Source organism: Lagopus muta, chromosome 18 (assembly GCF_023343835.1).
Source record: "Lagopus muta isolate bLagMut1 chromosome 18, bLagMut1 primary, whole genome shotgun sequence".
NCBI lineage: Eukaryota > Metazoa > Chordata > Aves > Galliformes > Phasianidae > Lagopus > Lagopus muta.
The window spans coordinates 4,457,478-4,469,726 of record NC_064450.1 but is presented as its reverse complement, the minus strand read 5'-3'; the positions used below and the strand labels follow the sequence as shown (position 1 = coordinate 4,469,726).

The 12,249-nt window shown below is 61.6% G+C and overlaps 2 protein-coding genes across 2 annotated transcripts; one reads left to right on the top strand and one right to left on the bottom strand.

The window, feature by feature from the left end:
- Positions 1-600: 600 nt before the first annotated feature.
- UBALD2 (UBA like domain containing 2) lies at positions 601-4,499 on the top strand. The gene is made up of 3 exons (XM_048964893.1): positions 601-768; positions 1,329-1,391; positions 4,066-4,499. Exons 1-3 carry the CDS (start codon positions 649-651, stop codon positions 4,384-4,386), a joined length of 504 nt encoding a protein of 167 aa, XP_048820850.1. The 5' UTR covers positions 601-648; the 3' UTR covers positions 4,387-4,499.
- Positions 4,500-5,184: 685 nt separating this feature from the next.
- On the bottom strand, positions 5,185-12,242 carry QRICH2 (glutamine rich 2). Its single transcript, XM_048964839.1, has 18 exons — positions 11,831-12,242; positions 11,599-11,685; positions 11,334-11,435; positions 10,435-11,212; positions 10,173-10,267; positions 10,007-10,086; positions 9,793-9,907; positions 9,499-9,711; positions 9,223-9,348; positions 9,035-9,109; positions 8,777-8,941; positions 8,501-8,622; positions 8,026-8,091; positions 7,732-7,821; positions 7,500-7,653; positions 6,988-7,075; positions 6,783-6,890; positions 5,185-6,550 (listed from the first exon to the last, which is right to left on the bottom strand). The coding sequence occupies exons 1-18, from the start codon at positions 12,089-12,091 to the stop codon at positions 6,387-6,389; spliced, it is 2,889 nt and encodes a 962-aa protein (XP_048820796.1). The 5' UTR covers positions 12,092-12,242; the 3' UTR covers positions 5,185-6,386.
- Between the last annotated feature and the right edge of the window lie 7 nt (positions 12,243-12,249).

Sequence of the window (12,249 nt, the reverse complement as noted above, 5' to 3'; positions counted from 1 at the left end):
TTTTCCCCAATATATATATATATTTTTTAAACCAAAACCTTGCAGGCGCCCTTCGCACCCGACCATCCCTGAACCATCCGGGGCTGTCTGGGACCCCATGACGGGGATGGCAGCGGGCAGAGCCGCGGGCCCCGGCCGCGCTTTGAAGCCCCGGCCGCACGGCGCCGTTCGCAGCCCCGGGGCTCCGTGGGACCCCCCGCCGCGCCGCTCAATGACCGTGCTCAATGAACGTGACGTCCCAAACGCCCAACGAAAGCCGACCAATCAGCGAGCGCTCCTCGCTTTTCCCCCATCGCCCCGCCTCCGCGTAGACCGACGACCAACGGCAGCGCCGCCTGCAGCCAAAACACAAGCGGCGACCAATGAACGAGCGGATGGGCGGGGCGTAGCGGCGGAGCAGCTGGAAGATTCGAACCCAACGCCCGTCGGGGCGGGAGGCGCGGAGGCGACCAATCGGCGCGCGGGGAGGAGAGGGCGTGGCTTCGCTTTCGCCCCGCCCACCCCCCCCCAACCCAGGTCCCGGTGCCGCCGCCGCTCCCCACCCCCACCCCGCGCGGTGTCGGCGCGGCGCGGGGCGCGCTCCGGGCACCCACGGCGGGGGTCCCCCCTGCCACCCCCCCCGCCCCCCCGGGTTGGGCCGGCCCCGCCATGTCGGTGAACATGGAGGAGCTGCGGCACCAGGTGATGATCAACCAGTTCGTGCTGGCGGCCGGCTGCGCCGCCGACCAGGCCAAGCAGCTGCTGCAGGCGGCCCATTGGCAGTTCGAGGTACGGGCACCCCTCCTTCGGAACCCCCCCCTCTCCGCCGGCCCTATACTCCCTGCTCCCTTCTCGCCCCCCCCCTCCCCCTTCCTCCCTCCCCCGGTGCCGCAGAACGGGGCCGCGGCCCACGCACAGGCGCTGGGTTTGGCCAAAGGGAGGGGGGGACGGGCCCCCCCAGTGATCCCCTAAGGGGTGTTTGGAGGGGGGGGAGGGGGGGGAAAGGTCCCGCTTCGGGCTGCCCCTGTTTGTACCCTATTTATACCCGGGCCGTAACCGGATCCGCCGGCCGGGCCGCGGGGGGGGGCACAACCCATTAGTGGGGGGGGGGAGGGGAGGGGTGTAAAAAGGGGCGGGGGGACCCCGTGAAGGGGAAGGGGGGGGGTTGGATCCGAGTGGGTTTAGGGACTGTGGGCCTGGCAACAGGGGGGGGTCAGCGAGGGAGTGGGGTCCTGTGAACATTGAGGGGGGTGAGAGAGGGGGTGGGGGGCTCCCTTTGCCCCTTTTGGGGCTCTCCTCCACCTTTGGGGCTTTTTGTCTCTCCTGACGCACACCCTGTGCCCCCCCAGACCGCCCTGAGCGCCTTTTTCCAGGAGACCAACATTCCCAACAGCCACCACCACCACCAGATGGTAAGCCCCCCCCCTCCCACAGCCCCATACACCCCATAACAACCCTCCCACCCCCCAACCGTTCCCCACAACCCCCCCCCATATCCCATCCCGGCTCCTGCTGTCAGCCCCGCCACCATGTTGCTGTGCCACCGGCAGCACGCAGCCGGCGAATGTAAACACCACGAGCTAAGATGTCTGCCAGGAAGCGGCTGTGCCGCGCGGAAGGCCGCGGCCCCGCTCCCCCCACACCAGGATGGGGACACGTTTGATCGTCTGTTTTCTTCCCCTTTTTATTTTCGGGGCTGGGTTCTGCTGCTTTGTCCCTTTTCTGTCCGTCAAGGCCGGCCCATAGGCGCTCAGCAGGCCGCAGTCTGGGCCTCACGGTCTGCACCTCTGGGTTTACACCCCCCCCCCCCCCCCGCCTTTGCTCAGGCTGGGGTGGCTCCCAGTGTGATTTTCTCCTATATTCAGAGCATGAGGGGTCCCACAGAGCCCCCCAGCAGCTGCTAGCTGTGCCTCATCCTTGTGTTTCCATCTGCTGGCAGAGGGAAGGTCAAACCCCGCACCGGAGCTTCCCCCCTCCTTAAAAAACCCCATTTAGAGCTGGGAAGGGGAGGCAGGCGGAGCTGCTTCAGGCCTTGCAGGACTCACCAAACAAAAAACCACCCTAAAAAGTAGGGCTCAGTGCAGCCATTCTGCCCCACCAGCCCCGGGAGGCTGCAGGAAGCACCATGCAAAGCAGGCAGCAATGCTGCATCCATTGCTCCAGGAAAGCACCCACGATCTGCTCCCCCCCCACACAGCACTTGTGGGATTCAGAGCTCCCCTGAGCCCACTGTGTCCTCACGTGGGGCTGTGCTGCTGACACCAGTGCAGAACAAGGAGAACAGTGCTCACTGAATCCTGCCGTGTTGCATTTTTGGCATTTCTTGCTGCTTTCCCCCCTTCTGGCTCTGAGCAGCCCTCCTCGCAGTGGGATACAAGGGACTCTGTGATCCACAACAGCCAACAGCTCCCTGAAATAATAATACTGGAGGAAGAAGGCAAATCATTACACCACTTTTTTTTTTTCCCCCTTCTTTCTTTTGTTTAATTAATTGTGCAAACACCCCACAAAGCCTAAGCTGCATCCACTCCTCTTGCACCTGACTCCAGGTGCCATGTGGGGCACGAGGTCCTTTATGTACTGAGGACACAAGAGAGCCTGAACAGGAGCGTCTGGGACAAGGACCCACTTCTGGAGCAGCCCAGCCCAAGCATATCCCCATCCTCTGCTATAGCAACAGCACAGCTGGCATCTGCAGCTGGTCTGGGAGCACTGCAGTGCTGCTGGAAGCACATGGTGCTGTGCTTCCTGCTAGAAGATCTTCCTGACCCCACATTGGTAGCAGCATCCTCAGGCTGTGGGGAGGAGCACTGCTGGACCCCTCTGCTGGCTCTGCTCAGCTCCATCCCAGCACTGAGTGCTGCATCTCCATGTGGGCACTCGGACCCCTCAGGACAAAACCCTGTGCAGGTGCTCCATCTGTGTACCTTACAGCATTCATCAGAGCACCGAACCCCAACAGGGTTCCTCCTGGAGACCCCACAGATCAAACCCCAACGCTGAGCAACCCAGATAAAGGGGATGGGGCCTCAGGATGGGCACCCTGCCCCCGTAACCAAGGTGGACAAGGAGAAGTTTCTCTGCACTTTCCTTCCCCTGGTTTTGGGTGTGTGACTTCAGCAGCCTCACACACTCTCCCTGTGGGTATTCCTCCTCTCCCTGGCTCAGCACAGCCCCTGCTAAATTTAGCCAGATATACAGAAGCTCCGGGTGGCACCGAGAACCTCAGGGCCCTTCTTTGTTTTGCTCTGCACTCCAGGGAAGGAGCTGCAGCAGGAACAGCTGGGTCCTGCAGGGACCCCCATTCACTTGGGTTTGTGCCCAGGCTGATGGCTTTGGGAAGTGGCAGTGAGGAGAACCCCCACCTCGTTGCTGGGGGTGGCCCTGTCCCACCAATGCTCCCAGCCCCTTCTGAAAGGGGAAAGCACCCGCTGGGCTATTTTGGGTTGTGTGAGCTGCTGCCAAGCGTGCCAAGTCCTGGTTGCACAGCACAGGGAGGGTTATTTGCAGGGGCTGCAGCGAGTCCCTTCTCTGCTGGGTTGGCAAAGCTGGCTGTGTGTTGGTGAGGGAACTTACAGCCAGGGCATTGCTGGCTTTGCAGCATAATATGGAGGAAAATACCCTAAAAGGTGCAGTTAATAAAACTGCTGAAGCTTGGTGCTCCCAGCACAGTGGAGGTGGTGCTGGGCTCTCACACATCCCACTCCTCCCTGTCAGCATCTGACTGAACGGGAGCAGTGGGGCTGAACCTCCCCATGTCAGATTCCCAGCTTTGGGATCAGCTTTAGGAGTAGGAACCTCGATCCTGAGCCAGCACAGGAGTGTGACCAGCACAAACCCTGGGCCCCGTGGGTCTCACCCAGAGCACGAGCACTGCGTGGGGACCCCAGCACTGCGCTGAGCTCAGCTCTCAGCATCCCTCACGTGATGGGGTCCCCCCTACTGCTTCGGCACCCACTGGTGGGGCTGTAGGACCCCTGCAAAACCCATGGGCACCCAAAGCTGCCCACAGGGACCACAAACAACCCTTAGGGACCCGAAACGACCCACGGGGAACCTGACACCCAGCGTCTCCTCTCCCCACAGATGTGCACCCCAAGCAACACGCCGGCCACTCCGCCCAACTTCCCGGATGCTCTCGCCATGTTCTCCAAGCTGCGAACCTCCGAAAACCTCCAGAGCAGCAACAGCCCCATCACCTCCATGGCCTGCTCCCCCCCGGGCAGTTTCAGCCCCTTCTGGGCCTCCTCACCCCCCAGCCAACAGCCCTCCTGGCTGCCCCCCTCCTCGCCCACAGCCCACGGCCTCCATCACCACCTGCACCACCCGCAGCCCTCCTGGCCCCCCGCGCCCCCCCCAGCCGCCCCCCCACAGAAAGCCATGGCCACAATGGATGGCCAAAGATAAGGGGGGGGGGGGGGAGGGGGAGAAACAGGGCCAGGGCGTTTGCAGCAGGGGGGGCTTCCTGAGAAACGCACTGGAATCATTTTCTAGGTTTTATCCTTTGTTGGTTATTTTTTGGGGTGGTGGGAGGGGGGGTGGTGGGGGGGGTGAGGGGGGGGGGGTTGGGGACGCTGCCGGGAAGGCCCATGCAAGTTGCTTGCTGGTCTTTTCTCCCCCTAATTTTTTATTTTAAATATATAACTATAATATATAAATATATCTAATGTATATAAATCCAGAGAGAACCGAGCAGAGGGTGCAACCCCCGGCAATGCAAGCAAGGGAATGGGGAGGGTGGGGGGAGGGGGGGGAGATATGAATCCAAAGGGATGGAGACAGCTGCCTGCACCCGGTCCCATTGGGACAGCCCCCCTGTGACCCCCCCAGCTCGGGGTGCTGAGAGCAAAACGCATCTCTGCCTTTTGGGATCTTCTGGCTTCTTGCACAGCCCCCCCCTCCCCCATTCCCTCATCCCAGCTGGGGGGTGGGGAGCTGTGATTTCAGAAGGTGAGGGGCTGTGATGCAACGAGGCGATGCTCCCCCCATCCCCACAACCGCTGCTCATGGGCCCTTCCTGGTGGAGGCAGTGGGGAGAAAGGGGGGGGGGGGAGGCTGGGGGGTGAATTGGGGAGGGGGAGGGAGGTCGGGTTGGGTTTGGGTGCTTTGTTTTTTCGGTTTTTCTTTTGTTTTTAGTTTTCAAATCAAATCTTGCTTAAAAAAAGAAAAGGAAAAAAAAAAAAAAGACAAAAAGACTGGAAAAAAAAAAGAGAAAAAAAAAAAAACGGACAGAAAACAACAGCAAACAGCTCAAAGGTTTTTTATTAATTTAAAAAGAATTAAAAAAAAAATAATAATAATAATCACTTTTTTAACAGCAGCTGTCCCTGCCTCTTCTCTTTGCTGGGGGAGCACAGCGCCCTTCCATAACAGCCCCAACCTTGGCATTCCTTTCCAACTCGACCCCCAGCTCAGCATGCAATGAGAAAATGGGGCGAAACCCCCCGAACCTGGGGTGCAGTGGGTCTGGGGACACACAGGTAGGGACAGGGAGGCTCTACAAAGGGAAAGCAAAGCCCATCCAGGTCTGCTTACCTGCTCTGAGCGCAGCAGCACTGGGGTTGAAGGGGTGCTGGTGCTTATGGGACCGGCGGTGTGGGTGGGCACTGATGGGGTGGGGGGCTGAGCTCAGTGTGTCCCAGCTGAGCCTTAACCTGTTGCTCTGTTTCCCCTCTTTTTGCACTGCCCAGACCCGTTTGTTGGTGCCTCCCCCACCATCCTGCCTTCATAGCCTCACTGCCCTCCCCCCATGGAAAATAAACCCCAAACAAACACGTCTGGGGAGGTGGGAGCAGCGCAGAGCAGCTGCAGTCACTGCAGCAGTAAATCAGGGCCTTGTGAAATGTGATTTAAGTAGATGGACTGTTGGGTTCCAATGTGGTGAGGCAGGGACATGGAGTCGCAGGGACATGGAGTCCCAGCTCCTGCACTGGGAGCAGGTGGGGCAGGGGATGCCCTGTGTGAGCATTCACCCCTTGGGGCTCAGGATAAAGGATGCTGCGTGTGTATGATGCTGCTCTGAGTGCATGATGGGAAAATCCCAGCCCTGTGTCCCCCTGCATCCGCACTGAGGTGCCAGTTGGAGGGGGGTGAGGGCCAGCCCCATAACCTGCATGGGCAGCAAGGAGTGGGGATGGGGAATGGGTGGGTGGATGGATGGATGGATGGATGGATGGATGGATGGATGGATGGATGGATGGATGGACGGATGGATGGATGGATGGATGGGTGGATGGATGGATGGATGGATGGATGGATGGATGGATGGATGGATGGATGGATGGATGGATGGATGGAGGTAGTGAAGGACAAAGTGTCCATACAAACAGAAGAGGGATGCTGAAGGCAAAACCAACCCCATCTCTACCCTGACCATGCAGATGCATCTCATCCACTGCTCTTTATTGCTACTGGCTGCAGCCCGTGGGTCCACCTGGTGCCCATGGGTGGGTTTCAGATGGGGTTCCCCCTCCTCTCTCTGCTGTGGGGCTTTCTTTGCCCTGCGGTGGCCACAGGTGGGGCAGGCGGCCGTGGGATGACATTGGGCGCTGCTCCAGCAGCCTGGGGGTGCCTGGGGGGAGCACAGGTGTCAATGCAGCCACTTGAAGGCCTCGGCTTTGGGGTCAGGATGGGCACTGGGTCCAGGACCCGTCCTGTTCCATGCAAGTCTTCACGCTCCCATTCTGCCCACACCCCAATCCCCCATCCCACCCTGCCAAGCTGTGAACACAAACCCTCCCGTCACCCCAACCTGCTGTAGGACACCTCGGTGCCCTCCCCACCCCGATGTCCCCAGGCCATACCTGGCCGGCTGAGTGGGGACAGGGCGCTCTGGGGCCTCACGGGCAGGAAGTTGGTGTCCTGAGCACCCCAGTGCCTGGGGGACAGCTTGGGCTTATCCCTCAGTGAGCCTGGAGGAGAGACCAGAGGAGGGGGGACATGAGAGCAGTTGGGGTCCCCACATTGCAGATTTAGGGTCAGCAGGATCACCCCACACCCCAGCTGTACCCTCCTTCCCTGCGAGGGCAGGCAGCTGAGCGTCCCACCGGCCCTTGTAGATGTGCCCATCCTGGCCCAGCAGCTCCATCTCGCCCTGCTGGGAAGGAGAACAGGGAGCAGTGCCAGTGCTGGCTGCACAGCTCAGGCAGGAGCCCCCCAGCACCGTGGGGACCGTGCTCCCAGCTGACCCAGAGCTCCCAGAGCATCCCCACCACCCCTCAGACATCTCCCCAGGCAGCCTGCAGCTGTCCGTGAGGATTCAAGAGGTGTTCATGGAGCACAATGGTAGAGCGAGCTGTGTGAAATGCCCATATGGATGCAACTTCCCCCTCCATCTGCCCATGTGCAGCTCTCCCTGGGGAAACTGAGGCACACTGATGCTCAGCGTCCCCTCCCAGAGTTGCTCAGCCTCAGATCCCTGCCCCCTCGGTTGATCCCACATCCCTCCTTCCTTAGTGGTCCCAGATCCCTCCCTCCATGAGGCCCTAAACCTCCACCTCCACGGACATCCCATTTCCTACCTCCTTGGTGATGCCGCCATGGGGTTGAGGCGGCGTGGGGCCGTAGGCTGGGAGGTGTGGGGGCCATGGGCAGCGCTGCAGTGGGTGGGTGACGGTGTGCTGCCCCCCGCAGCGCCGCGGCACCTGCAGGAACCCAGACAGGGGCCCCTGCTCCCTGCGGGGCAGGGATGGATGCTCAGGGCTGGGACCACCTCTGTGCCACAAATGATCCCCTTGTCTCTACATCCCCCACCTGTGGCCTTGCTCCGGCTGGAAGGTGGCACGGGGACGCACGGCCACGCGGGAAGGCAGCGGTGGCAGCGGTGGAATGGTCACAATGTGCCTGGAGGACAGAGAGAAGATGATGGGGGGCAATGAGCCACGCTGCCCTGCGGCCATCCCCCGGGGTGTCCTGCAGGTGTGTGCCCCCCCCGGGGCACCCCCCGTGACTGCATGCCCTGCTGCCAGCTCAGAGCCAGGTAGGACGGCACAGGGCAGGGTCCCACCTCCAGCACCCACCCAAACCCAGGGACGCCCCAGAACTCACGGTCCAGGCACCAGCATGTGCAGGGGACGGTCGCAGGACACGCAGTGGAAATGGGCCAGCAGCTGCCTGCAGGGAAATCAGGGGTCGGTGGCAGCACTGGGTGCTGCAGGAGGGATGGACTCTTGGGGTCCTGCCTGGGAATGTGGCTGCAAAAGGGGGCAATCGGGGTGCCACGAGTCCCATGGGTCCATGTATTCCATGCATCTCTCCTGTCTCTAGGAGCCTGGGACAAGTTCTGCCACCTGAATCCCAAGGAAACCAGCAAAGGGGTAATGGAAACCCTGGCTGTGCTGTGAGGTCTGTCTGACAGCGAGCATGGCAAATTTAAGGGCAAATTTAAGATCCTGTGTTAAATCCCTGCCCCAAGCTCCTCGATGCAGCAAGGAGGCAGGAAAAAAAGAACAGGCAGAAAAAGGCACAAATTCCATCTCCACATGGACAGAGCCTTCCCCTCCGCTGTCCCCGGTGCACCCACTTCCGAATCCCTGCAGCATCATCAGCCTCCACCCGCGGTGTTTTCTCCTTGAGCTGCTTCAGGATGCTCCTCCAGCGCTCCTCCAGCTGCTGCCGCAGCGGGGCCAACTCCAGGCGATCCAACTGCGGGTGGGCACAGAGCCTTCGCGTCCCCATCAGCGCCACCAGAAGGAGGCAGGAGGGACGGGGAAAGGCAGGAGGGGTGACCGTGCTCAGTGGGTTGCTCAAAGCCCAGCTGTGCCCACTCCTCCTGCGGGGGGGACGACCCTCCCTGTACCTTGGAGTCCAGCTCCTCAATGAGCTTCTGCTGGACCTGGTGCCAGTCCTGCTCCTGCCCCGTCACCTTGCTCAGCATCTCCCCAATCATTCCGTTCAGCTGTTCCATGGCTGCATCAAACTGGGCACAGCTGACTTTGCCGGCCAGGGCGGCTCTGTCGGCCTTCTGGGATGGGGAGATAGCAGAGCACCATGAGGTCCTGGCCCTGCCACTCTCCCTTCCCACATTGCAAAGCACAGGGATGCTCTGACATCTTACCACGTCGATCTCCAGCACAAGCTCTTCTTTGTCCACCTTCTCCTTCTCCAGCCTTTCCAGGGACTGGAACAGAGCCTGCAAACACAGCACGGCCCTGCTCACAGCCACCTCCCCTGCTCCCCTACACCTCTGTGATTTCTGTAGGGCTATAAGCAGTGGGGCTGCCCTCAGGATGCTTCAAGCCCCACCTCAATGTCCCTCTGCCTCTGGTGGCGGTCATCCATGAGGTTCCCAGTGACAGAGCTGAGCTTCTCACAGTCCCCTTGCACCCGAGTGATGGCAGCCTGGATGTGCTTCAGCAGCTCCTCGTCCTGCTTTGGGGAGGAAGACAGCAGCCCAGCGCCGTGTGAAGGACGCACGATGGGAGCCGTGCAGAGCAGACACAGGTTATCGGGCCGGAGGCTGCGACATCAAACCCAAACTTGCCCCAAAGCAAACCGAGGTGGGGTGCAGCACTTCCCTACCTGCTCCCTGCCCGCCCGCTGCCTGCCCGCCTTGCCCGCCGCCTGCCGTGCTGACACCGACTCCACCAACTCCTGGAGCTGCTCGTAGCGCTGCAGCAGCCGCCCCAGCTGTGCCCCCACATCTGTGCTGCACACCGGGCACGGGGCCTCATCCTGCTCTGCGCTGCTGGGGGGCTGCGTGGTGCTGCCCAGCACGGAGCGCAGCTCGTCCAGCTGTAAGGGAGAGGGGTGCTGTGGTGGCCCTGAGGGTCGTCCCTACAAGGGTGGCTCTGTGTCCCCTCCTCGCATCCCCACCTGCTCCTGCAGGCCGTTGGCAGTGTCGGCCACCAGCTGCTCCAGCATGGCTTTGGCTGCATCCTGCTTCTCCCTCAGCTCCTTCAGCTCCCTCCTCATTTCCTGCAGCACAGACCTAGCCAGCAGGATGGGCGCATGGATGAAACCCCCTCCTGGCCCTCACCCCCAAACTGTCATGCTCTCGGGAGCAGCAGACCCTCTCCCATTTTCTTACCCCAGCTGCAGGCTGCCGTCCACTTTCCCATCGGCCCCCATCACCCCCAGCTTCCCGAAGGCGTCCTGCAGCTGCTTGATCTGGGAACAGCAATAGCACGTGGTCCATGTTTTGTGGCTCCTTTGGTGACCTCTCCCTGCCCATCCCAGCGCTGCTGCCCGCTCACCTTCTCCTTCTCTCCATGCAGGTCGCTGGCCATGCCCTGCAGCGCAGACACGCGGTGCTGGAGGTCGGTCAGCACGCTGGCGATGCTCTCCTGGCCTGGAGGGATGTGATGCCATCAGGGTCTGGCTCCAGCTGCGACCAAACCTCACCTCCAGGTGTTCCCATTGAGAAACCCCCTCCAATTCAATGGAGAGAATGCAACCCACTGGGCTGAGCCCCCAGACCCTCATCACCACCACCCGTAGGGCCCAGTGTGTTCCCACCTTCCTCCAGGAAAGGCAGACGCAGCTCCTCCAGCTCGGTGCGGTCTGACTTTGTGGCCTCCAGCTGGGCCACCCGCTCCTCCAGGGCACTGCAGAGGTGGCTGAGCTGCTTGAGAGCCTCCGCTGTGCCCACGTCCTGGCCAGAGACCTCAGGCATTGCCAGCCCTTGTGCAAGGGATGTGGAACCAGTGTCGATGCCAGGGGACGTCTCAGCTCCCAGAGCAGTGGGTGATAAGAGCTGCAAAGCTTCATCTCTGCCCTTGGAGCGTACATCATCCACCCCTGCCCCCATGGCACCAGGGGTGGCTTTGGAGGGGATGGTCTGAGTGTGAGGTGCTGTGCTGGGGGGGGATGGCTGAGCCCCCACTGCTCCTCCTTGGGACCACAGGGGTGCTGGCTGTGCCCCCAGGGTGCCAGGGGACCCTGGCTGTGTCCCCGGGGTCATGGTCTGTGCACCAGGGGACCCCGGCTGCATCCCTGGAGTGGTGACCTGGGTGCCAGGGGACCCTGGCTGTGTCCCTGGGGTGGTGGCAGTGGCACCAGATGTCCCTGCTTGATCTGAGGCAGTGCCTGCCCACTTCTCAGGGGTCTGTGATGCCCTCCTCATCTTTGGTTGTGCCCCCAGGGAATCAGGCTGTGTTCCTGCAGTCTCTCTGCCAGCTGTGGGCACAGACTGTGTCCCCCGTCCCCCTGCAGGTCTCCTCAGGCCATCCTCATGTTGGGTGTCATCATCAGACTCGGAGGATTCAGAGGATGAAAGTCGGTCCCTGTCAGCTCCCTGGAAAGAAGAAACCATGGGAAGAGAGCCTGTGGGCAGGCTGGGGTGGGGACACGAGGAGCCACTGTGACTGGGGACGTGGGGAGCACTGTGCCGTGTGCCCTGGTACATCCAATCCTACCAGCACGGGCTCAAGGTGCTTTTGTGGCTGTCCCACATCACTGTCTGACCTCACCCCATCACGGCGGCCCCACTGCTGTGCCGTGGAGTCCTGGCCGTCCTCCTGAGAAGGCAGCACAGAGCAGGGATTTAACGGGACCACCCCAAAGGGATTCAGGCTGGGTGTCCTCACCCACAGCCCAACCGGGTGGGGAGTGAGCAGGGGTGCAGCAGTGGGGCGATGTGGAGTGGGGCAGGGCTGGATGGAGGGGATGGGGGTGACTCACCAGGCCCAGCATCCCCTTAATCATCCTTAGCTCCTCTCCCATTTGGGATTGCGCTGCTTTCATCCCACCGAGTTCCTCGAGGAGGTCCTGGGAGAGGGGCACAGCGTGGAAGGGAGAGGAGGTGGGGAACCCCACAGCCGTGCTGGGGGCCTCTTTGTGCCCGGCTGCATCAAACCGTGCTTTGAGACCAGCAAAATCCAATCTACAGAACGGCACCCTGCAAAACCTTTACCTTGGAGCCCCTGAAGTCATCGCTATCCTTTCCTTCGCTCTCCTCCTTCAGCGCATCAGGGGCTGTGGAGCTGCTCGCAACGCCCCGCTGCTCGGGACGCTCCCCGGGTGCCGCTGCCCGCCCCGCGGCCGGGAGGTGCTGCATTCCCAGGTGCTGCAGCATGGCGCGCAGCAGGCTGTACAGCGCCGTGAAGTTGACGGCCCCGATTTCGGGCGTCCCGATGGCCGCGTCCAGCAACTCGGATAGACTGAGCGAGGCCATCGCCGTGAGGAACGGAGAGCGGCCTGCGGGGGTCGAGGGGCGTCAGGGCGAGCGGGCAGAGCGCCCAGCGACTGAATCTCACCCGTAGCAGAAGGTGGGCAGCGCAGCGCCCCCCGGGGCAGGGCTCCGGTTGTAGGGGAGCCCTCTTTACCGCTCCC